The sequence below is a fragment of the Vigna umbellata genome, chromosome 9 (genome assembly GCF_029865625.1).
Source record: "Vigna umbellata cultivar VRB3 chromosome 9, Vumbellata_1.0, whole genome shotgun sequence".
Lineage (NCBI taxonomy): Eukaryota > Viridiplantae > Streptophyta > Magnoliopsida > Fabales > Fabaceae > Vigna > Vigna umbellata.
This window is the reverse complement of record NC_142173.1, coordinates 51748410-51774851: the sequence shown is the minus strand read 5'-3', so window position 1 is coordinate 51774851 and position 26442 is coordinate 51748410. Positions and strand designations below refer to the sequence as shown.

Genomic DNA, 26442 nt, shown 5'->3' with positions numbered 1-26442 from the left:
TTTCAGTTGCTTCCTCTGGAGTTTTCCATTTGATATTGCCTCCAGCTGAGGCATCCAGCATCATCTTGGTTTGTGAACCAAGCCCTCCAAGGAAAGTTAAGACTACTTCTTGATCTTCAAAGCCATGCGTGGGAGTTTTACGTAACAAGCTTTTATACCTATCCCATGCATGTCCAAGTGATTCTTCCATGCCCTGCTTGAATGAAGATATCTCTTGCTTTCCCTTAGTCACTTTAGATTGTGGGAAGTATTTATTCAAAAACTTTGCAACCACTGCTTCCCATTCTGTGAAACTTTCTTCTGGAAAAGAGTTCAACCAAAGCTTAGCATTGCCTCCCAATGAGAAAGGAAACAAGCTAAGTTTGATAGCTTCGTCTGGCACCCCATTGATCTTGACCGTGTTGCAGATCTCATTAAATGTTGTAAGGTGCTCATATGGGCTTTCATGTGATAACCCAGTAAATTGATTACTCTTTACCAGTTGAATTAATGCTGGTTTGACCTCCATGTTGGCTGCATTGACTCTAGGTCGAGCTATGCTATTGAAGTGCTGAGGTCCAGCAAGATTAGTGTAATCTGCAAGAGTTCTTCTAGCATTATTATTGTTCTCCATACTCCCTGTGCTGTGAACAGAACCTTGTGGTGATGATTGTAGGAGAGTTTCAGGAGAAGGGAAAAGTTCTCTGGATGTTCTGATTCTTCTCCTCCTTCTACTCTCGTCTAGTCCTTCAAGTAGTGGTTCTGTTGTTTTCTTACTTCTAGTTCGAATTGCCTTCTGCATGCACAAGAAAACAAAACCCTAGAAAAGATTTGTTAGCACAAAAAGATATAGAAGAAAATAAAGATTGAAAAGATATAAGAAGATAAAAGATTTAGAAGATAGAATCAAATAAAATATAATAAAACCTAATCTAAAAAAAAAATAAAATCTAATCTAAAAGATAAAATAAAATAAAATCTAACCTAACCTAAAAGATAGAATAAAAATAAAATAAAATCTAATCTAAAAAGATAAAAATAAAATCTAACCTAAAAGATAAAAATAAAATCTAATAAAATCTAACCTAAAAATAAAAAACAGAAAACAGAAAAACAGAAAACAGAAAAATAAAATAAAAAATAAAAATTCGAAAACAAAATAAAATCTAATCTAAAAAGATAAAAATAAAATCTAACCTAAAAGATAAAAATCAAATCTAATAAAATCTAACCTAAAAATAAAAAAACAGAAAACAGAAAAACAGAAAACAGAAAAATAAAATAAAATCAAATAAAATACAAACTGAAAAATATAAACAGAAAAATAAAATAAAATAAAAATTCGAAATTTAAAATAAAATAAAAAAAATAAGTCAAAGATAATCAATAATCACACAAATTAACCAGTTAAACCACGAATCCCCGGCAACGGCGCCAAAAACTTGATGGACAAATTTGTAAGCACCAAAATATGATGTCACAAACTTGTTTCACAATCGGCAAGTATGACCGAATCGTTCAAGTAATAAAACTTGGTAAGACCAAGTATCGTTCTTCCCAAAGGACTCACGGCCTAGTTTAGTTATGTGGTTTCTTGATTAACTAAGACTTACAAACGAAATATTTGAGTTTAAAATGCAAGACAGAAAATAAACATGTATGCATGAATTTTGATCAATGGCAAAGACAAAAGATAAACACTTTCAATGGAATATATGAATGAATATGTTGTTGGGGGTCAATTTCATCTCATCCACTCTCATATATTTTAGGAATTCAACATTCAAATCATCATTGTTAATGCCACTCTCTAATGTACCATTCTAGATGGCTTCTCCCTAATCAAATAGTTCATACAATTCCTAGCATTCCTAATGATTAGTTCATGAGTGCAGGAGCTTAAAGGCAACCAATAGAATATTGTCAGTATAATATTGGGAGAAATTCCCCGGATCTAGACTTCCCCGTACGTGTCCGTATCGACAAAACCAATAATCATGCATTAGAATGAGTTAAACAATGCAAGCATTGAGCAAAGAGGAAAAACCCTAACTAATGATGAAAGAAAGCATATGTCTTAATTCAAAGATGTACTCAACAGATTCCATATATGAGAGCTTCAAGAGATTACATTGATTCCCCAACAAACATACAAGGTTTAGTTCACCATATTCATGGTGAACCTAGATGAATAACAATGAAAGTATGAAAGAATAAACCCAATAAAGGTGAAGAGGTAGCCTGAGCATCCAAGATCCTCCTTCAAAGGGGTGAAAGAGAGAGTGTTTGCCTCGTTTCTGCCAAAGATACTAACTAAAGGACGTGCAAGCCCTTATATACTAATCTAGAGTTACAAAAGATTACAAAAGCCCAAGCCCAAAAAGTGCCGCTCAGCGCCATTTACCGCTCAGCGGTGGTTACGCGTCTTCTTTCTTCCCCTCAGCGGCCATTTGCCCCTCAGCGGTTCCAACGCCACCTCTTGAGTGCCGCTCAGCGGTAGTTTGCCGCTGAGCGGTGCCTTCGACTTCTCCTTTTTGCACTCTTTCTTGTCTTTTCTAATGTCCTCTCTCTCATTCTTCACTTCTTTCACCAAATTCACCTCAAAACCTGCACAAAAACACTCAAATCAAGCATAAACCTGTCCAGCTCTCTTATTTCTGAAAATATAAACAAAATACATGATTTCAAGCTAGTTTCTAAGTCTAAAGGTTGCTTTTAGTATCACTTTTAAGCATGAAAATAACAGTTTTTCAACTGTTATCAATGGTACATTATTTTGATGGTGAAGAACTCTATATTGATGGTTCCTTGTCTGATTACATGAAGCAATTTTTTAGGTATATGATTTTGTTTTCATGTTGATAAATTTTTCTAATTTTTGTGCTATCAAGTGGCATGGGAAATTGTTATGATGTTTATGATTTAGAATGTTTTGTTGCATTTGTTTTAGGCATAAATACACACAACGTTTTTTTGTGCATAATGATGTTAGAACTTGTGGTTTCGTATTCTGTAAATGTTTAATATATGATGAACTTTTCACAAGAAATTAGTGCACAAGTGTTGATTAATCACAAAATAGAGGTTGTCGTGTTGTTTGACTTTATTTTAGGTTCTCGTGTCACATTTGATGTCAACGACCAATTTTGGGTTGAGGAACTTTTACTTTAACAATGCTGGCAGCTGACAATAATGTGATGAATTTTCATAGGTTTTACGTGTTGCACGTGATGAGTAGGGATAATGAGTATTTTATTTGTGAAACATGTTTGTTGCAGTAGATAGTAAGCATACTTAATCTTTCAAAAGTAGACGACTTCTTTTTACTAGTTTGTAATAATTGTTGTTTTTTTAGGTTTAAGGCATACACAATAAATTAATGTGCAGAATTTTGTGGTAAAGATCATGGATTGTACTTCAATACATGGATAATTATGGTTATAATTGTATATACGTTTAATCATTAAAATTGTGGTTGATGTATGGTTTTGTGCATGGATATGAATTGTTGATTTGAATAGTGTGGATGTATTATATCATGTGTTTTTTTTATGGTTAGCTCACCCTTACTTGTTTGTATTTGTGCGATGATCATATAACTCGTGTTGTTATACGAGAATAAATGTTGTTACAAATTATCTTAAAAATACCACTAATCTTGGTCTCTAATACAAAAGGTGAACAAGTTATCCTTTACAGGGATACTATGATGTTAACTATACAGGAGACAAGGTAGAATAAATAAGCACTAGTGGAGGATGTCACTTCATTGGATGAAATTTAGTTTCATGAAGTGAACAATAAGCATGGAACAATTGCATTATCAATTGCTTAAGCATAATAAATATCAACTTCCAACTATTGTTCTCAAATCCTATAGATTAAAAATCAACTTAAGAATTACAATTTAAATGAGAATAAAATCCTATACTCTATGAAAACAATATTGTTATAAATTTAGCTAAGAATCTCATCTTGTATTTTAGGACAAAAGACATTGAAATTAAGCATCATTTCATTGGGATTACCAGTTCAAAATTTTGAACATCACGTAATCTTATTACACCATGTTGGTAATTTATTACCAATTCAATTTTTTTTTATCAACCTTTTATCAATCTTTTTTATTTTGCATTGTTGAATACTCAGTGACTTTGGAGCTTAAGGTGTGAGTGAAACTTCTAATACTTCAATTTTGCCTAAAATTATAGTTATTCACTTTAATTTTGAATTGGTAATTGATTACCAACAAGGTGTAATCAATTACTAACATGTGCCAAATTATAAATGTTTATGTCATCTTGTCCGTTATACAGGGTGTAATCGATTATCAATACATGTCAAATTAGGAATATCCATGCATTTTAAAAGTATAAGGATGCTTTTTATATGAACTTTTAAATAAAGACGAATTCCAATTTCACATAAAAATATAGAAACAAAAAACATATTTAACTGAAAAAGAAATATGAAGTAAGTGTTTAATTAACTTTTTCTTTTGTGGTTAAATAAAGTTTCTTTAAATTTTGTTAATTAATTGAGAGATTTTAATTTTCGATTATAAACCAAATTAAAATTGGATAAAATGAGGAAAAAAAGAGTCAATTCTTTTTCAATACATTTTTTTTACACCTTATTTGCTTCTTACCTTATTGCCTCCTTAGATCCAAATTCATGTTTTTAACACTACTATTTTCATTTTCAACTTCTTTTCAAACTTTTGTTTTGAGTGTTACTCCCTCCACCACCACCAAATACTCTCTGCACCTCCCCACAATTTTTTTAATTACAAAAATACCCTTTAAGCTTTAACTTATTTAATTATTTGAATATGTTGTATTTCATTAAACGGATCTGTCACATCTGTTGACGGATATGTCACGTCCGTTATAGCCGCAAAATCCACCTTTAGCTTGGTGACATCTTCATAGTTCTCCAAATACCCAACCCGACTTAACTGAGACTGTCAAGCACAAAATCGTCAGCAATTAATTCTCACTAAACCAAAACTTCAGGCGATGATGAGACTTAGACGAAAGTTCAAAATATTACAAATCCAACTTAAAGTATGTCATGGCATACGATATATCATGGGCACGTAAAACAAGTTTGATAGCTTTAACAATAGGTTCCTTCATGATAAATTTCATGATAAGTTTGAAAGAGGCGTTTTATTTTACACCAACTTGTCATTCAATTTTGGCAAAAAAACTCATTTAAGACTATTAACTGTTATTCGAAAACAAGCAAAAATTTGTAACTTGGAAGCACATCAAATTTGGGAACAGTTATATCTTCATACTAACAAATTCCATTCGTCAATTAAAAGAAACACCAAAGCTCAGGAGAAAAGTTAGAATGCTTAATTTAAACGAAACAGAGTTGCTTAAGTAAAAGATGCTAGAGTAAAAAAGAAATACTAGAACTGTAAGCTGGGAACATTGTCGTTGTTTCTACACACGAAATTCCTTAGGAAATAAAGGTTTAATCCTTTCGGACATCTCTATTTGTGTAGGTTTGTCTCAAATAGGTCCTCGTATTCTAAATGTTCTCAATTAGGTCCCTTATTGTGTAAAATTGAATAAATTTAGGTCTCTCCGTTAATTACGTTGGACGGCGTTAAAAATTGTGGTTGATGGCTTGGTGACTGAGCAAATTTTATTCACATGGCAGCGCCTGAGCTGGATTTTATTTATTTACAGTTTTAAAAAACTTTATTTTAATCAAAACACAACGTTTAGTTAAGGAAAACTGATTAAAAGTTAGGATTAGTGGTTTGATTGTTGAGTCCGTGCCAGATATGGAAATTTGGGAAACCACAACAACCAAGCCTCGAAAAAACCACAACATCGTCATCCTCCATCGTCGCCACTGCCTCACACCACCACACGCACACGCCGCCGCAAGGTCGCCACCACCACTGTCATGCTACAAACCCTTTTCAGGCTGTTGCCACCGTAAGATTTGCGGCACTCAACGCGAGAACCTACAACCACTGCACCGGAAACCTGTTCGAAACCCAAATGAAGCAAATCGCGTCTCCGCCATTCTCTAATCACCTTTACCCGCCACCTACATCACCACCATGAATCTTCATCTTCTCCAACAGAACCACCATGATTCCACCCCTGAAACCCACAGAAAAATCCCAAACTAAAAGAACCCTAAAAACCTAAATCACCACCATGACAAGCTCTACATTCTCGCTCCTCTCTACCACCAGCACTAACGCGAACCCAACCAATCATTCGAACCTTCATCTCGCCACCACAGAGCATCAGCAGCGCCGCAGAGGAGAAGAGGCGAAGCTCTATCGCGAAGAGAGGCAAGGGTTCGAACCCTAGAGCGACCTTCCCGTCCGCCGTCGCACAACCTGCCTCCATCAACCTTCGTCTTCGTGCTTCTCAACCATCAACAACCCGAACCTGCAAGAAGAAACCCAGAGAAGAAACCCCCAATTTCCAACCACAACAACCAAGCCAAAAAAAACCTATTTTTTTCGAATTTCCCTAATCTACGTACTCAACAATCAAACTACTAATCCCTAACTTTTAATCAGTTTTCCCTAAGTAAAATGTTGTGTTTTTATTAAAATAAAGTTTTTTAAAATTATAAATAAATAAAATCCAACTCAGGTGTCCAAATGTTGCCACATGAATAAAATTGGTTGAGTCACCAAGCCAAGAACCATAATTTTTAACGTCGTTCAGCGTAATTAACGTCGAGACCGAAATTAATTCAATTTTACACAATAAGGGACCTAATTGAGACCATTTAAAATACGAGGATCTATTTGAGACAAACCTACACAAATAGGGATGTCCAAAAGGATTAAACCGAAAATAAATTCATTTTTTCCTCGACGAATCAAGAAAACAACATTAAAATCGATTCACGATAAAAAGAAAAAGAAGAAATAGTTACACGTAATTAGAGGACGCGAATTGAAAAACAAAAACGAAACGGTGCACCTTGAGAATTGAGAGGAGACGCTCTTGGTTGTCGATTTCCTCGAAATGCCAGCGCCACCGATCCCAATCCTAATCCTCGTCGTTGCCAGCCGCGTGGCTACGATCTTCGACAACGTCCCCGAAGGACTTCTAGTAAGAATCAACGTGTTTGGCGACCTCGGAGAAGTGGTGCAGCACAGAATCCAACCGCGTTTGGCGTCGCTACGGTCGTCGGAGGAGATGCAGTGGTAGGGGGAGAAGGAAGGTAAAGAAAGGAGCGACGACGTTCGCGCAGGAAATGGAATGGCAAGCTTCTAGTTAGTGAAGTTGAGGGATGGAGCGGTCATGGAAGCCATGCGAGAGAAAGAGAGAGAGTGAAAGGAACGAATGGATATGCGTGCGTGTGAGAGTATGTGTCGGAAGGAGATTGGAAAGAATATGTTATTGATGATGTTGTTGCTAAATGGTGAGGTGAAAGATTATTGTTCTTGTTGTTGTGGTGTTAGTGAATAATGTGAATGTGAATGTAAAAACGGATATCAACATCCGTTTTCCCTTCAGCGGATGTTGATATTCGTTGACGAATTATCACATCCGTTGAAGGATTACCATAACTTCTTCTGCACACCTGAGACGAATCCTGCCTCCGATAATTACCACCACAAACATCGAGCTCTTACCACCATTGGTTCCTTGCACCACTTGCAATCTTCCACCAAGCACAACCCACTACCAAGACATACACTCACAGCACCACCACACTCACCTAGAGGATAATGAATAAGTTATAGAGGAAGAAGAAAGGGAGAACTGATTTCCGTGTGCAAGTTCGGGTGTGGAGGTGCATTCTTATAAGGGAACCATTAATATGTAATTAATGATTGGGTGAAAATTTACTAAGGAAGGACAAATTAGGTACGGAGTGGTACAAGAAATATTAGGTGATGGTGGAGAGAGGAAAACTCTTTTGTTTTTTTTCGTCCTTTAAGAGGTGGGCTCACAGCCCAAGTTTTTCACGTTCTGGCACCCTTGCTCTACTATTTCCAGTCTCCCAAAAACCCCTCCACTCTAATGGTGACATGTGTCAGCTTTTCTCTGTCCCCTTATCAATTTTCAGATTTCTCCTTCATGCAATTCAAGGAAGCAATCAAGCACTGTATTCACCACCTCCATGCAACCAATCATCCATGTATTCTTCCTATTCCTCCATTGAACAGGGGCAATCACAACAGTCCCATCATCATCATTTTTTACACTATTGACAGCGGCGTCATCATCACCAACCATTTTTTCCTCCACTCGACTCCATTGCCATCCACTAACGAAGAACACAAAACAGAGTAGTTACGTCCCCTTCCAGCACCCCACATTTGGCCTCCATCACCATCTTTCACAGACGTTTTGGGCGAGGAAAGGCGAAATTCAGAACAAACCCATAGAGCAAGGAGAATAAAGAGCATCACTTCAACCTCCATCCTTCTTCATCCTCCAACAGCGTTTTCCACATCACATTTTCTCCGCATCCACATTCATCGTTCTTCTTCCAACACCTTCACTATCCAGTCTTCACAGAGATAACACGCACAACATCACAGCCCAATCACCATTCTATTCTCCTCCACCCCCACACGCATAACACCTAAACCAGCGGGCACCATCACATCTTCATCCACCACCGTATCCAAACCTCTCCATCGCATCTTCAACACGCACAATACAAAACACACATTGAAACATTCTTTCTACTCTCTCCTTTTTCACAAAGCCAACACGCATAACACCAACAGAAAAACCCACACCCAGTGAAGCAGAAATCGCGCTTCGGAGGAGAAGGAGGATGCACAGTGGTCGGCGGTGTGGTTGAACGGAGGACGCGCAGTGGCGGCGGTGTGCTTGCTAAATCCCTATTTGGATTTCGAACGGAGGAGAAGGCGTCTCGGAATTAGAAGAGCGAAGAAGGACGGGATCGCCTTGACGCCGGTAAACTTTCCGGTGGTGACCGGAGTGGCCGATAGCGGCCATAGCTTGGCGGAGCATGGTCACGCGACGCTGGCTTCACCGGGAGTCTCGAGAAATCGCGACAGTCGTGGACGCTGGTGCAGGAAGGCTTCGCGCGAAGTGAGCGGCTACGACGCCGGCGAGGCTCCTGGTGGTGATCGGCATCTTCGACGGCGGTCCTGGTGGTAACCGACGCCTTCGGCGGCGGTCCTGGTGGTCATCGACGTCTTCATCGGCATCTTCGACGGTGGTCCAGGGTGGAGAGGACTGTTCACGCGTGAGGGAGAAGACGAGGAAGGGGATTTGAAGTTTTTGAGTGTGTGAGGAGAGGAATTTGGGCTAACCAGCTTATGCTTCCTGCACCCCACTTTTAGTTTTCTCACGCCATATAAGTTGTAGTTTGGACTCCTGCATACTACTTATTGCACCTCCGCATTTCATAATGCACACCTTTCTGGTATTTTGGAGACGAATCACTTTTAATTTTTTCACCCAAACGCTTTACACCTCGCACCACCCTTAACATCATCCTCTTACATGCAACACCTTCATATTTTTATTTCTATTTTTACCCTTACCCTTAAACACATTTCATATAAATTTTTTTTAACACTTTTTTTCATATGAAATATTTAAAAATAATAATAATAATAATAATTTAAAATAAAATTCAAATTACAAAAATATAAAAACATAAAATTTTCAAAAAATATCAATATTTTCAAATATATGATTTTTATTAAGAACGTGTTGATCTCGTTCTCTAATAGGATTAAAGTCAACTCTATAGATCCACCTAAAAAAATTAAAATTTATCAAATATATTTTTATCGAAAACTATGTGATCTTTTATTTTCATTATAAAATAAAATATGCAAGAACGAGGTTAGTACTTATCGGATTTACTTTTTAAAAAATTCAAAATTTTTCAAATAGTTTTTCATTTAGAACTTTGTTGTCCCTGATTTTTCATTGCGATGAAAATGTCGTGGCACTACAGGGTGCTAACATCTTCCCTAAGTGTAACTGAATCTCGGACAAAATATCTAATTTTGTTGACCTTGTACTTAATTTTATAGTTTTCCATAATTTTTCATAACAAACTATGGTGACAAATCAAAAACCTCTATTTTGAAACTCTTTATTCTTTTTTTTTTTTTTGGTTTGAAACTATCTAAAATTGTTTTGAAACATTAGAGATATCTTTACATGAGACATCTCATATTAACTTAGCATTTAAAGGAGTATATCTCACACAGAAGGAAGGAGGGATGCTCAAGAGTACTCATGATGGAACTGCTCTAGGATATATTTAGGGTCTACAAGAACAATAATAACAGAATACTCCTCACAAAGCTTCTTTAATAATACTAAATATCAAATTATCAACATACACTAGTGCAACGAAAACTTTTTATGTCAATTAGAAAAACCGACATAGATACACCAATATAGAAAATTTTCACTTTATATTTTGGTTATGCTACAACCGACATAAAAAGTTTCACTCTGATTTCATTCACATATTCTCCATGAAACCCTAATTCCACCATAGGGGACACACTTTACCGTGCCTCCATGTTCATTGATGCTGTCATTCATTACCTACTCTGCTTCCTTTGCCTTTTCGTTCACATCCGTGAGGTATGTGTTATTAGATAACCTTCAAATCAGAATTCCTAACCTAGAAATCAAAATAAGTGAAACAAAGCGAGGGAGAAGTTTGAGCACAACAACAAATGATAATGGTAAGACCATTGCAGCAAGAACTAGGCCAAGACTATGGAGTGCCCTCGAGATAGCAAACATCCAAACCCTAAACACCACATCAACAAGAGCGATTGCAAGAGCATTAAAGATATACAAGAGCAAGAGCGAAACTAGCGAGAATGAACTTTGCTAGAGCAAAAGCGACCACCAATGAGAGGGAGAAGACAAGAGCAACAACATAGTGTAGCAAAATAGAGAAGGTAAGAACCAGTATAAAATCAAAGTTTGATTTTTCTTCTCCCTATCTCTCTGTATTAATCGATTACATATTGTCATCATTCGAATACGCATACTGTTATATTGCGTACACATTGCTTGCTGTTCAAGAAAGGTTTAAAGATTCATCTTATTTGCGAAAAAGATTTGAAAAGCGAGTATTTTTATAAAACACTAATTCACCCCCCCTCTTCGTGTTGAGAAATAAAGCTCATCATTTCTAATAAAGATCAATGCTAAAAAATTAAAGAGTTTATGTTGATTATAACGAAGAACCAACATAATATTTTTTCTTTTAAACTTTTTTAAAAAAACATACACTTCCACTTTCTATGATTGTTCTAGGTATAATCAACATAGAAAGCTTTTAAATTTATTACAAAATTGTCTTCGTTTTAACTTTTTATGCTCATTCTATGTATAATTAACATAAAAATTCTTCTATTTTATTACGAAATTACTATCACGTCCACTTTTTATATTTTATGTCAGTTCTAAAAATAATCGATATATAAAATTTTATCATATTTATAATTTTGTCATCACATCACTTATTATTCTGAATGAATTATGACTAGTCATCATAAAATAATATTTTTATATATTCTTTCAATAATAAAATCACAATAATAATAATCAAATGAGATAGTATCAAGTTTTCCTCTTGTAAACTACAAACTATGTATAAACTAATTTTAATGCATGAAACTCTGTTTATTTTTTTTCAAAGCTTTTTGTTGTAAGAAGTTTATACGAATAAGGTTATCCAAAGTAATTTAACATTATGTTTTCACAATTTAACCACTCTTATAGTTTTCGTTGCCCAATTAATATTATTATGATAATTAATCACATGAAATCGTATGTAATTTTTTTATTTCGTGAATTTATAAATTATTTGAAATCTTACAATAATTAAAGATATAACAAAAATACTATATATGTGAGAAATAAAATATCTTTATAAACTACTTTATAGAATTAAATTAAACTTTTAAACCTAAATTATAAACAATATCAAAGTTTATATCACATGTAAATATATTTAATTTTGTAAACTTCAAACTCTCAAACGTATTCAATTTTTTATATGAAAAGGGCGTTAGACATAGAAGCAAAATATGCAAGCATTGGATTTTGTTAGTGACAAACCAAATTATGTTATTTATACAAATACCTTTAGGCCTTGTTCTTTTGAGTGAATTTGAGGGGATTTGAAGATAAATTCTTTTATCGTTTATTTGAGTGAATTTGGAGGTAAATGAGATTTAATTTAGAAATAATTTTTTTAATTTGTCATGTCAATACAATTCTATACTAATTCTCACAAATTTTATTTACAAATTCACTCTCATTTACCTCCAAATTCACTCAAATAAACGAAAAAAAATTTATCTTTAAATCCTTTCAAATCTCCTCAAATCCACTCCCTTAAATCCACTCATAAGAACAGGACCTTGAGGCTATCATTTCAATGACCATCCTTTGAGTAGAAGAAAAAATTATTGAAATTATTGTGCTTATAAAAGTATGCCACTTTGGGTGATTCTCATTGAGATTGGGACGCATAGAAAAAGCACTTTCTGAGGACAACAAACAGGCACTCACTTTTGTATTTTTGTTCTTCCTTTCACCGTCACATTATCTTCAGAACCGAAACCACTCATACATTATGAAGATTAAAATTAAATAAAAAATATCGAATTTTTTACATTTAACTATTTCAGATTGATAAGGATTTCATTTCAAGTGGTTTAACTCTTTCCCTACTTTTACTAGTTTAGTTTTTTTCTTTTTATAATAGATATAATTCCATATATATATATATATATATATATATATATATATATTATATGATTAACTATTTTTTAAATTTTAATGTGAAATTGAAATTTATTTATGTTTTAAATCTTGATAGAATTTAATTTTAAATTTTAAAAATGAATAGATATAATATTTTAACTTGAATTAAGTTTCTTATGTATCAACCAAGGTTTCGTATTGTCATTTTAAGTTATTTACATTTTTTTTTATATTTTTCAATTTAAATGTTAATTTATAATGTCATTTAATGTCTAAAATAATATTTATTTATTTTTAAAGTTTTAAAACTAAAATATATGAAAGTTTAAAATATGAAGAAAATTTAATTTCATATTCTAATTTAAGAACTATAAATATATTTTGAAAAAAAAATTACACCCTTGGTTATCATAAGAGAAATACATAAAATTAAAATTATCTCTTTAATTTATTACAGGTACCAACTCAAAGAAACTTGGAACTCTGTTTTTCCAAGTTTGAATGCATATTTGCTGTTATAATGTGTTTTCGATGGACTCAGTATGTGCACTATGCGCATTGAGAATTCCTCCAAACAGTTAAGCACCTTGGTTTGGATGAAAACAAGAACTAAACCTAAAAGACAAACTAAGAAAATTACAAAATTTCCATAGAAAAAAATTACAAACTACTCCAAAATTAACGAACCCATTGTTAATCAACGTCAACAACGTCCATCTTGGCATTGTATTCTCAACTTTGGATTTAAGATTTTATAAAATGCTTACAAAGTGATTAATGTAATGAATGTATATAATATATAGAAGGTCTCATATAATTTATCCTTTAACTTGTAACATTTTGATACAGTGAACCAAAATGATAGAATTGGTTCCCTTTAATTGTGGTTCACAGAAAGCATAAAAGAAAGAAAAGAAATCCCTCTGAAATTAGAAAAAAACAGAATCTTTCATGTGCTGAGAAAGGAATGGTTTCTCCACTCATTTATTCCATAAAATAAATCACCAATTGGTCCACGAGTTCATAGCAGCATTAATACATATGTGGCACACAACACAACCCAACATGTTGCAGGTCAATTATATTATATATCCATAATTATATTAATTTATATTTGTAATTATACTGTTACAAATATATAAAGCTAAGGAATAAAACAAAGACTCTCATATCAAAGCAGACACAGGTAGCTTGCTATTCTCAATCACCATGAGGCTTCACTTCGCTATCATTTCCATTGCTGCTTTGGCTCTATGCACTTCTGCAGATTACAGTAAGATTTCCTTTATCATTGCTTTCATTTGCTCTGCTTATTCTGAAAACTGTCGAGATAAAACTTTGCTGTAATGATTGCTTACATGAATTTTTCTTTTTTCATTAGTTTCGGTTAATTTTAGTTATAGTGGTCCAAATGGACCTGCGAACTGGGGAAGATTGAGTCCATCTTATGCAGCCTGCTCAAATGGGAAAGCACAGAGTCCTGTGGAACTTATCAAAACTGATATTTTCATGAACAAGGAGTTGAAGAATATTGCAACAAATTATCTCCTTGCCAATGCCACGTTGGTTAACAACGAATTTAATATTGGGGTTTGTTCTTCAACTATCAAATTTTGTTTTAATATTGGATAAATCTGATCTTATAAATCGATTTTATAAAATTAAATTAAATTTAAAATTTACTTTTTAACACGATAAAACATATCACTGTTACACTTACTATATAAGGTTTTTAAGGAATTTTTGTATGAACTAATATGTGTATATTTTCATTTATAGGTTCACTTCGAAGGGAAAGTAGGAGACATTAACATAAATGGAAAAAACTACTCCTTGAAACAACTGCACTGGCATTCGCCATCAGAGCACAAGGCAAATGGTCGTATGTAAGTTTACACGCACCCAAAAATGATTTCGGATACATATGATGTTTTAAAAATTAAGAATAAGAATTTTAGTGTTTTTCCAACGTACCACTTTTTAAAATGATTACGCTTTCTCGAAGAATTTGCTTTGCAAACCTTATCGTTTTTTCTCGAACCAATCTAAGTGTTACAAGATCACTTTAGTAAAAAGTTTTGATACCAAATAATTGGGTAAGAACCTTTTGCATACGCAGCTTTATAAAGTTGCACAATGCATATTTTTTTAGGATAAATACTAGGTTTATTATAATATGTACTGATATATTTCATTTTTAGTATAATAGAAAAAAAGTTTACCATAGACCAATAAGTTTTTTTTAAAACTCTATTAATAGTTTATTATAATATGTACTGATATATTTCAATCAGATGTTCAATTATCTTATACATTGATGGAGATCAAATAAAATGAATTCAATTAGTGTTTTTAATAATAATATTTTGTATATTATATTAAAAATAATATATGTCAATATTTAATCCACTAAACCAATTATTTACCCTATTTTATAACTTTATTTTACATATTAACGAAATTCAAAAGAAAAAAGTTATTCTACCACAATGCATGTCAATTTCTAACTGAGCTGCGAGACACCGACTAAAGTATAGAGAAAATATATTCTTATATTGTGATTTTGTTTTCTATTTGAATCTTTCGGAAAAGACAAATATATTTAATACAAACTTTTTGAATGTCAAATTAGCTTAAAATTTTCCAAGCTTAATACATGTCTCTTTAATGAGAAAAACTGTTGGTTCGTCACACATAAATAACTCTTGAAGATTGTACAACTATCTTTGTAAGCTATTTAATTACGAAACTTTCAATAACAATTATTTTACCATGATTTTTTAGAGTTTTTCTACAAGGTGGGGGTTTACTCCCATAACCACTCATCAAAGAACTCTTCACTTAATTTCCATTTCCTAATGAGTTGGGTGCGTGATTAGGGATGTTAATTAAATTAAGATAAAAAAATTATCTCCTGAAAGCCTACCCATCAAGTTATTGATTAAAAAAATAAAATAGTTTTCAAAAAAGAAAATAATCGAGTTGTTTATAATTTAACACATTTTAATTCAAATATCAGCTTTAAAAACTAATTAACGTGTTCAAGTTTGGGATAAGACGAATTCTAATTCTGTGTTTAAGTTTAAAGATTACAATTGTATTTAATCCTTTCTTATTTTATAAAATTGGATAAATATGTCATTTTTTATTTAACGAATTCTATCCACGATTTTATAATCTTATTAAAAGGTGCTAAAAGGAGTTTTTTCAATTTAATAGAGTCAGTGACCAATCTTTGAATCAAATTCTGTAAAGGAAAATTATACAACAATAACAAAGCATTTTATAAATAATACAATCTTGTTGTAATAATAAAATATTATATTGAAGTGAATAAGGAAATAAAATAAATTATGAAATTTAAATAGATTATTTGATTAAATAATTTTGGGATCCATTATAGACATGACGCAGAGCTCCATCTAGTCCACTTGACCGAAGATATAAAGAACATAGCAGTTGTGGCAGTGCTTTACAGATTGGGTGATCCAGATCCTCTGATATCCCAGGTACAGTGCAAGTCACATTCACTTTATTTCTAAAATGATGTGGTTCAAATGAAAAAGTGAAAAATAATATGTGGTGGTGCTTGGATACAGTTTGAAGAGAAGTTGGTTGAGTTAGGTAATAAGAAGGAAATTGCAATTGGGAGCTTTGATTTAGAAGAAATAAATAGAAGCAGCAGAAGAAGGTATTATAGATATGTTGGCTCTCTCACCACTCCACCATGCAAAGAGGGTGTCATTTGGACCATTCTTGGAAAGGTAACTAATCTTATATATATGCTTTCCTTTGGTGGAAATATATACACAAAACAAAAACCAAATGTGTGATTATGTATGCAGTTGAGGACACTATCCACCCAACAACTCAACCTCCTCAAGGCACCATTGAACCCACAGTTTAAACACAATGCAAGGCCTCTTCAGCAGATTAATGGACGTAAAATAGAGATGTATTACCACCCTAAAACAACCACCATGGGACTCATGTAACACCACTCAGTATCATAAATATTTCTAATCTCTAAAGTTGGATGCAAAATTAAAATCCGTTTTTATCATAAACTTTGATGTATTTTGACATCAAACTCTAAAAATAAATGTATATAGTTTTCTTCATCCAACCTGTCAGTTCGTTTTTTACATATTAATCAAATATTTTAAAATAATATTTGAGTGGAATATTAGAAAGTGGATTTAAGTCTAATTCAACCCCACAAAATTGAATTGTAAGGTGAGGTTTGTACATCACTTATATATTATAAATTAACCTTATCTTTAATCGATGTAGGAGTTTCAACATGTAAACGAATCAAATAGTGTAAACAGTTCAAAGACAACTTAAAATATCATTTTACATATAAAAAGATTAACTCAATTGAGTTTAAATGATATATTTATTTATATTTTGAAGTTTATAGACCTTTGAAACATAAACAAATTTTAATTTCACATCAAAATTTAAAAATTAAAAAGATATTCAACTCTAAATAAATGCTTCGTGTATCATGCGTCATACAAAATGTTTTACCATAGATAATACAATATTAGGTTTGATCAGCTACTAAAATAATGTTTGGACCATATCTTATGCTTACTTCATTTTGTTTTCTGTAATTTTTTTATGCTTTTATAAAATATAAAATAAATAGTTTGTGAAGTATTTTTTTTAGCTTTTAATTTGAATGTATATACGACTTAAAATTATATAGATAAAATATATTATATCGAAATATTTACGTTTAAGATATAATATATTAAGGGAACATGTTTAATTCTTCATGTTATGATTATTTATATCTCATTCATTACTTTTTATTAATAGTTAAATATATTTTAGTTTTTAAACATGTGGAATTAGAATTTGTTTTTATAAAAAATTTGATATAATTTGATTTTTCAACTTTAAAAATGAATATAATTTTTTCAATCAAGCTGCATTAAATCTTTTTGTGTAAATTGACGTTTCTGGTTACCGTTTCATACTGATATTTTTTTTTTGTTAAAAAATTTAAATATTTTATGTTGACACATTTCAACTTAAATATTAGTTATTTAATACTAAATGTAACATTCCAAAATATAGTAATAACCATAAATTAGAATCAATTACATTGCATTTTTAACAGTGCAGTCTTACACAAAAAAAACAACGCGCAAAAGCCGAACGACATTAAGTACAGAGTTGATTACAATAATACAGAAGTAACGAGAGTTCGGGACGAACGGTTTTACAAAACCAAATAACCGAACGTTCAAAAGCAAAATTAACTAACTATCATCTATGAATAACCGGACGCTCTAAGGCTCGGCCTTGACTTCCACATCTACCAGATTCTCCCATTCAATTATATCTTCCAACAAGGCATCTCCTTCTGCTCACATCCACACGGATGATCATTGCAATTGACAGGACGGACGTACAAAGACGAGACAACACAAGGAAAACACAGGGTAAGCTTATGTAATTTAATTCACACATCAACAGATAAAGTAAACATTTCAAACAATACACGAATCTAGTTCAATATTCATATATATATATATATATATATATATATATATATATATATATATATATATATATATATATATATATATATATATATATATATATATAATCATACGAACACTATCTCTAGACGGACCGTCCGGACTGTATGAATCTGTGTAGCTACAGGCGTTCTTGCACCCGGGTGATGTAGTAACTGGGATACACTCAACAGCTGCCACCCGAGGTTAGCCCTATCCAAAGTACCCCTAAGGACTAGGACCTCCTGCCGTTCCCACACATGACCTACCCTCCTCTACGTGAGGACGAGTACTCACGGAACATCAGGATGAATTGCCAGCATTAGCATAACCACAGTCATACTTTACCAATTCCAATATTCAAAGCATGAGTCGTTCCTCCCCGGAACGCTCGTTCAAAATCCATAATCGCTTATTCATCTCATATAATATTCATCCTTTAAAATCTTCCACTTTATTATCATTTTCATCATCAGTTATAAGGACATAAATAACGAACGTTTAGCCCTCTTCAGAACGAGGACGAACGATAAGAATGAGACCAATGATTCTCCTGTTCAGAACAGAAGAAGACTAAGAGAATATCTTTTAGATCTAAGAAATGGACTGAGTAAGCTAGGGCAAACTGTGACGAACGGTAATTACCACGTGAGTCAGTTAAATGAACTAACTCTCTTGAATTCCAACCAATACTTAAGGAATAAGTCAAGTATGGAGGCCTTAGGCCGGATCCAATGCGAGAAGAAAATCAAGGTGTTAAAGACTATCTTTAGAATAATTCACATACGGAAGTCAAATGCCAATAAATGACCGAACATGGAAAAAGGGAAATATTATTACAGTTGAACGAACGCTATTTTATCAAGGTTGGTTATACAATAATGCGAGCGCTTGGTATAAGACCGAGCACTACTTAGGACGGACGCTAGGTGTAGAACCGAGCGCTTCTTGTTACGAAAGCTAGGTGTAAGACCGAGCGTTACTTATTACGAACGCTAGGTAAAAGACCGAGCGCTACTTATTACGAACGCTAGGTGTAAAACCGAGCATTACTATTTTTAAAATACAAGGTATAAATATATATTACTTTATTTCAGATATCCAGATACCACTAGGTTGAGCCGAACGCTCAAACATAGTATTTCACATAAGGACGCTCGTTCTGGACCAGAGTTCTCTCCAAATGAAAGAATTCCATTGTAAACAGTTTACTAGAAAACCGAACGGTAGTGGACCGTTCGATTACGAACGTACATTATCATAGTGAGAATGTCATTTTCATATTTTTCATCTATTTTCAACTCAAGTTTCAACATATCAGTTCATATCTTATAACTTCATATCAAATATCAATTTACATACTTTACAGAATTCCACATTAATAATTCATACTTCATAGTGATAACTCATATTCACATTTATACATCTCAAACATCATCATACATATCAACCAGCATGCATCATATTCATTCAATCAACTAAACGAACGTTCAAACATTTCCATAGCATACAAATTAAATTAAATAAGCTTCCCTTACCTGGATTCGTGAGTGAAAAACGTCCTAACGTATTGTTCTTGGTTCGCCCAACTACAACTTCTACCCTCAAGATCACTCAACTCTTTCAAACAGTTTTAGATTCTGAAGCTGTTCGGTTCAGAATGGATCTCACGACGCAGGGAACTCTTCTACGGTTTCTGAATGGTGATCGAAGAAGAAAGTAGTGAGTTACAGTAGATAGAAGAGGAAAACTTTCTAGAGAGAAGGAGGAGAAAATGAAAATCAGTCTTCAGGAGGAAGAAGGGTGCATGCAGAGAGAGAGTGGAAAGAAGGTTTCAGAAATCATTTTTCTTCCCAAGGTAAAACGAACGCTCCCTCTCATGCGGACACCTGTCTTCCACTACTGATTTTCGAACCTTCCATTCTTGACACCTGACGTCAGTGTGCAGAATTTGGGAGTGCGTTTTTAATGCACCTGAGCAGGGTTTAGGGTGTAATAAATGAGATTTAACAGGTGGGGTTTGGGTTAAATTTCCAAGGTCTGACATTCCCCCTAACTACAAAAATTTTCGTCCTCGAAAATTAAATCTTACCCGGAAATAGGTGAGGATACAAGTCCCTCATAGCATCCTCCACTTCCCATGTAGAGTCATCAGTATTTTCGTCCCACACCATTTTCACTAAACGAACGCCTTTTCCTTTGTAGTATTTGGTGCGGCTATCGTCCACACAGACTGGTTACAACTCCAGCGTTCGGTCTTGACGAAGTGGAACGTCTTCCAACTCTAGTATGTGAGAGGGGTTGGCTATGTACTTCCGGAGTTGGGAAACATGGAAGACTGGGTGAAGGTTTGACAGTTGAGGAGGTAAGGCCAACTCGTACGCCACTGGTCCGATCTTTCTCAAAATTTGATAAGGCCCAACAAACTTGGGGGATAGCTTCTTTGGACGAACGACTCTGCCCACTCCAATGATCGGATTGAGTCTAAGGAAGACATGATCTCCCGAGGCGAACTCCAAAGGTCTTCTTCTCTTATCCGCATAGGACTTCTGCCTGCTAAGTGACGTCTTCAACCTCTCTTGTATTAGTTTCACCTTCTCAGTCGTTTGCTGGATGAGCTCGGGTCCAGTTAACACCTTCTCTCCTTCTTGGAACCAACAAAGTGGTGTTCGGCACTTTCTCCCATAGAGAGCTTCAAACGACGCCATTCCGATGCTAGACTGAAAGCTGTTGTTGTAAGTGAATTCCACTAGCGGTAAGACTTCATCCCAAGCGCCTAAGTGATCTAGGACGCACGTCCTCAGTAAGTCTTTGAGCGTCTGGATGGTCCTTTCAGACTGGCCGTCCGTCTGAGGGTGATAAGTTGAGCTCATCTGCAGTCTGCTTCCCAATTCGCCTTGCAAAGATTGCCAAAACCGAGATGTGAATCTCGTGTCTCGGTCAGAAATGATGCTCGAAGGCACTCCATGCAAACGAACGATCTCTCTGATATACAGCTTGGCTAGGTTGGTCATCGACATCTTCAAGTTGACTGCCAGGAAGTGAGCGCTCTTCGTTAGTCGATCCACGATCACCCAAATTGAGTCATGATTTCTAACCGTGCGTGGTAAGTGGGTCACGAAATCCATGGAGACGCTGTCCCACTTCCATTCAGGAATTTCCAACTGTTGAAGTAAACCACCCGGTCTCTGGTGTTCCGCCTTCGCACGTTGACATGTTAGACATGATGCCACAAAACGAGCGACATCATTCTTCATTCCAGGCCACCAGAAGGATTTCCGGAGATCTTGATACATCTTAGTCATTGATAACAGTTGAAAAACTGTTATTTTCATGCTTAAAATTCATACTAAAAGCAACCTTTACACTTAAAAACTAGCTTGAAATCATGCCTTTTATTGATATTTTTAGAAATAAGAGAGCTGGACAGGTTTATGCTTGATTTCAGTGTTTTTGTGCAGGTTTTAAGGTGAATTTGGTGAAAGAAGTGAAGAAGGAGAGAATTGAAATCAGAAAAGACAACAAAAAGTGCAAAAAGGAGAAGCCGAAGTCACCGCTCAGCGGCAGTTTACCGCTGAGCGGCACTCAGGAGCTTGCGGGAGGTCCGCTGAGGGGCAAAATGGCCGCTGAGGGGAGAAAACCAGTCACGCACTCACCGCTGAGCGGTATTTTACCGCTGAGCGGCACTTGAATGGGCTTGGACTTGACTTTTTGTAATTTACGAATGATATATAAGCTTTAGGGTTTCCTAGGGTTAGGTATCTCTGGCTGGAACGAGGCAAACACTCTCTCTACCACCCCTTTGAAGGAGGATCTTGGATGCTGAGGCTTCCGCTTCACCTTTTTAGGGTTTATTCTTTCATTCTTTCATTGTAATTCATCTAGGTTCACCATGAATATGGTGAACTAACCTCTTTATGTTTGTTGGGGAATCAATGTAGTCTTGTGAAACTCTCATATATGGAATCTGTTTTTACATCTTATATTTAAGACCTATGCTTTCTTTCATCATTAGTTAGGGTTTTTCCTCTTTGTTTAATGCTTGCATGGTTTAACTCATTCGATGCATGATTATTGGTTTTGTCGATACGGGAACGTACGGGGAAGTCTAGATCCGGGGAATTTCTCCCAATTTTATATTGGTTGTCGTTAAGCTCCTGAACTTATGAACTAATCATTAGGAATGCTAGGAATTGTATGAACTCGTGATTAGGGAGAAGCCTTCTGGAAAGGTACATTAGAGAGTGGCATTAACAATGGTGATTTGATCGTTGAATTCCTAAAATATATGAGAGTGGATAAGATGAAATTGAACCCCAACAACATATCCATACATAAATTTCATTGAAAGTGTTTATCTCTTGTTTTGCCATTGATCACAATTCATGCATACATGTTTATTTTCTGTCTTGCATTTTAAACCCCAATTAATTCGTTTGTAAGTCTTAGTTAATTAAGAAATCACATAACTAAACTAGGCCGTGAGTCCTTTGGGAAGAACGATACTTGGTCTTACCAAGTTTTATTACTTGAACGATTCGGTCATACTTGCCGATTGAAAACAAGTTTGTGACATCATAATTTGGTGTTCATAAATTTGTCCATCAGTCATACCAGGGTGTATGCTAAGACGACTGTGATGCCCTTCCTCCAAGATAATCCTCTTTAGATCTCCATCGTTTGGAACGCACGTCCTACCCATATAGCGTAATAGACCGTCCGTTCCAGTGTTGAATTCCTTAGCTTGATCTGAACCGAGTGTATTCAAAATCTTCACCAGGTCTTCGTCCTCCCGTTGCTTCATCTTGATCCGGTCAAAAATATTACTGAATATACTAAGGTTACAGCATTTGATGCTGTTCGGTTCCAACTCGAACTGCAACCTTAAATCTCTAAAGCTTTCAACCAGACTGAGTTCTTTCACCATCATAACCGAGACATGAACTACTTTTCTGCTTAATGCATCCGCCACTACATTAGCCTTTCCCGGATGATAAAGCAGTTCAAAATCATAATCCTTTAAGAACTCCAGCCAACGTCTCTGCCTCATGTTCAACTCCTTCTGATCAAATAAATACTTGAGGCTCTTGTGATCACTGAAGACTTGGAATGTGGATCCGTACAAGTAATGCCTCCAAATCTTCAGTGCGAAAACGACCGCTGCCAACTCCAGGTCGTGCGTTGGGTAGTTTCTCTCGTGAATCTTCAGCTGACGAGAAGCGTACGCGACCGCTCTCTTCTCTTGCATTAGCACACAACCCAAACCTTGGTGAGAAGCGTCATAGTATACCTCGAACGGTTTGGCTGTGTCCAGAATAATTAGAACTAGAGCGCTCGTCAACTTGTGCTTCAGCTCTTGAAAGCTTTCTTCACACCGATCGATCCAGGCGAACGGTTGATCTTTCCTGGTCAACTGAGTTAACAGAGCTACTATCTTAGCAAATCCTTCAATAAAACGCCGATAGTAACCCGCGAGTCCTACAAAGCTTCTGATCTCCGTGACCGAACGTGGACTCTCCCATTCCAGTACCGCTCGTACCTTAGTTGGGTCTACAGAGATACCTCCAACCGACACCACGTGCCCCAAGAATTGAACTTCCTTCATCCAGAACTCACATTTTGATAACTTGGCGTACAACTCCTTTTCCCTTAATATGCCAAGTACAATTCTCAGGTGCTCCTCATGTTCGTCCTGGGTCTTGGAGTAGATGAGGATATCATCGATGAAGACGACCACAAACTTGTCCAAGTATGGCCTAAAAATGCGGTTCATATAATCCATGAAGATTGCTGGTGCGTTCGTCACACCGAACGGCATCACTACATATTCGTAATGTCCGTAACGAGATCTGAAAGCAGTCTTCTGGATGTCTTCCTCCTTAACTCTGATTTGATGATATCCCGATCGCAAATCAATCTTCGAGAATACTGTGGCCCCATGCAGTTGATCCAACAAATCATCTATCCTTGGCAATGGGTACTTATTCTTGATGGTCAGCTTGTTTAATTGTCTGTAGTCAATGCAAAGTCTAGAGTTGCCATCTTTCTTCTTCACTAAGAGAACAGGCGCTCCCCAGGGTGATACGCTCGGCCTGATAAACTGCTTGTCCATCAACTCTTCAATCTGCTTCTTAAGTTCAGCTAACTCCGCAGGCGACATACGATAAGGTTGAACGGAGATGGGTGCTACGGTCGTCACCAAATCAATGGTGAATTCGACTTCGCGAGGAGGGGGAAGTCCAGGTATTTCTTCCGGAAAGACGTCCGGGAATTCATCCACAACCGATCGTCCGTTACTGAGTTTACTACTGGACAATCGTTCTAAGTTCACTTCTCCCATCTTTTTGTCCTCGTGCCTCATTATCAGGAAACAGCTGGCGCCCTCCATAATGTCTTCTTTTAGTTGACCGAGCGTCACTGATAACTCTTCTTCTTCTTCATCAGGAAATACCAATTCCTTCTTACCACAATCTATGAGAATGCGATTGGTAGCCAACCAATCCATTCCTAAAATCACCTCTAACTCCTTTAGAGGTAAACAGATCAAATTCACCTTATATCTACGCCCCTCAAACGTCCTAACCTCTCCAGCCGTTGGGGTTGACACCACCAAGTCGAACTGCATCTCACTCTCTGCCAATCCCAATTTTTCAACACACGCCTTCGAGATGAAGGAGTGGGTCGCCCCCGAATCATACAGTACACAACAAGGTATTCCATACATTAAGCAGGTGCTGATGATAAGTGTACCTGAGCTGGCTGCTTCCGCGCCCGTTATGGCATATACACGCCCAACCGCTTGGGCTCGACCACCTCTTGGTTGATTCCTTCTCGTGTTCGGTGGTCTCATCACCGCTCGTCCTCCAAAGTTGCACTCATTCTCCAAGTGTCCATTCCTTCCACAACGAGTGTAGTGTTTTCCTCCCACCAGCTGAGGACATGACGAACGGTAATGTGGTCCTCCACACTGGAAACAAGTAACGTTTCCTTGTTGTCCAGATTGTCTGGTAGCGACCAGCGCTTGAGACCCACTTGTATTTGATGGTTGGTTTGGATGAGTGTAAGGTGTTCTTCTCTGATTAACATTGCCTCTGGATACGATCGGTCCCCTAACCACCTGTTGTTGCTTCTTCTGTCGTTCTACCTTTGCCATATTCTTCTCCAGTACTTTGGCTCTCTCCACCATGGCAAGAAATGACCGAATACATAAATTGGAGATCAACACCTTCAGATCACTCCTCAGTCCGTTCTCAAATTTCCTACACTGCCACTCTTCACTACTGGCCATCGTATTGAAACGGACGAGATGCTTGAACTTGTTGGTATATTCCGAGACAGACATCCCACCTTGTACCAACTGAAGGAATTTCACCTCCTTTGCAAAACGGACGCTGTCTGGGAAGTATTCTTCATAAAATTTGCTCCGGAATACTTCCCATGTGATGGGACTTTGGGCGTCCGTCAAAATAGCCCTCATACTCGCCCACCAGTGACTTGCTTCCCCGGTCAGTAGATATTTCGTGAATGGTAAGCTATTCTCGTCCGGGCACCTCTTAGCGTTATAAATTCTATCCATGTCCCGCAGCCACTGATCTGCCTCATCAGGAAGGCATTTTCCACTGAATTTTGCGGGGGGATGCTGAAGGAAACTCTCCAAGCTCCACTCAGCCTGTTGGGTAACGTTGGAAGAGGACGCTCCCGGTGTGTTCCTGGTAGCGGCAATGATCTCCATCAACTGCCTCTGTGTAGCTTCAGAGTTGGCGCGAGAGGCCTCCAAACTCTTTAAAGCATTCTCGTTCTGCTGCATTAGGGTAGCGTTCTGTTCCATCAATGTAGTGTTCTGCTGTTGTAACCTATCTATCACCGATTCCAACAACCTGGTGTTGTCGGACGTATCGCGCTCGGTAGGTTGAGGTGGAGGAGGGAGTCTAGGTGCCATTTGTTCTCTGGGAAATAGAGAAAAACGATCGTTAGTGAACTCTAAAGAGTTCAAGAGTTATTCATTAAACGAACGTTGAGCACACAGCAAAAACACAGTGCACTCATAACCTAGAATGTCCTTAAAAGAACAAAACTGCTCTGATACCACTAATGTAACATCCCAAAATATAGTAATAACCATAAATTAGAATTAATTACATTGCATTTTCAACAGTGCAGTCTTACACAAAAAAATCAACGCGCAAAAGCCG

At 35.9% G+C, this 26442-nt stretch overlaps 2 protein-coding genes across 2 annotated transcripts; one reads left to right on the top strand and one right to left on the bottom strand.

Moving 5' to 3' along the window:
- Positions 1-13842: 13842 nt before the first annotated feature.
- Positions 13843-16887, top strand: LOC148193839 (alpha carbonic anhydrase 1, chloroplastic-like). Its single transcript, XM_088099111.1, has 6 exons — positions 13843-13989; positions 14098-14306; positions 14496-14602; positions 16120-16225; positions 16316-16480; positions 16562-16887. Exons 1-6 carry the CDS (start codon positions 13926-13928, stop codon positions 16709-16711), a joined length of 801 nt encoding a protein of 266 aa, XP_087955237.1. The 5' UTR covers positions 13843-13925; the 3' UTR covers positions 16712-16887.
- Positions 16888-18019: 1132 nt separating this feature from the next.
- On the bottom strand, positions 18020-26189 carry LOC148193838 (uncharacterized). The gene is made up of 5 exons (XM_088099515.1): positions 24804-26189; positions 24352-24707; positions 23541-24006; positions 22949-23312; positions 18020-18093 (listed from the first exon to the last, which is right to left on the bottom strand). Exons 1-5 carry the CDS (start codon positions 26187-26189, stop codon positions 18020-18022), a joined length of 2646 nt encoding a protein of 881 aa, XP_087955641.1.
- Between the last annotated feature and the right edge of the window lie 253 nt (positions 26190-26442).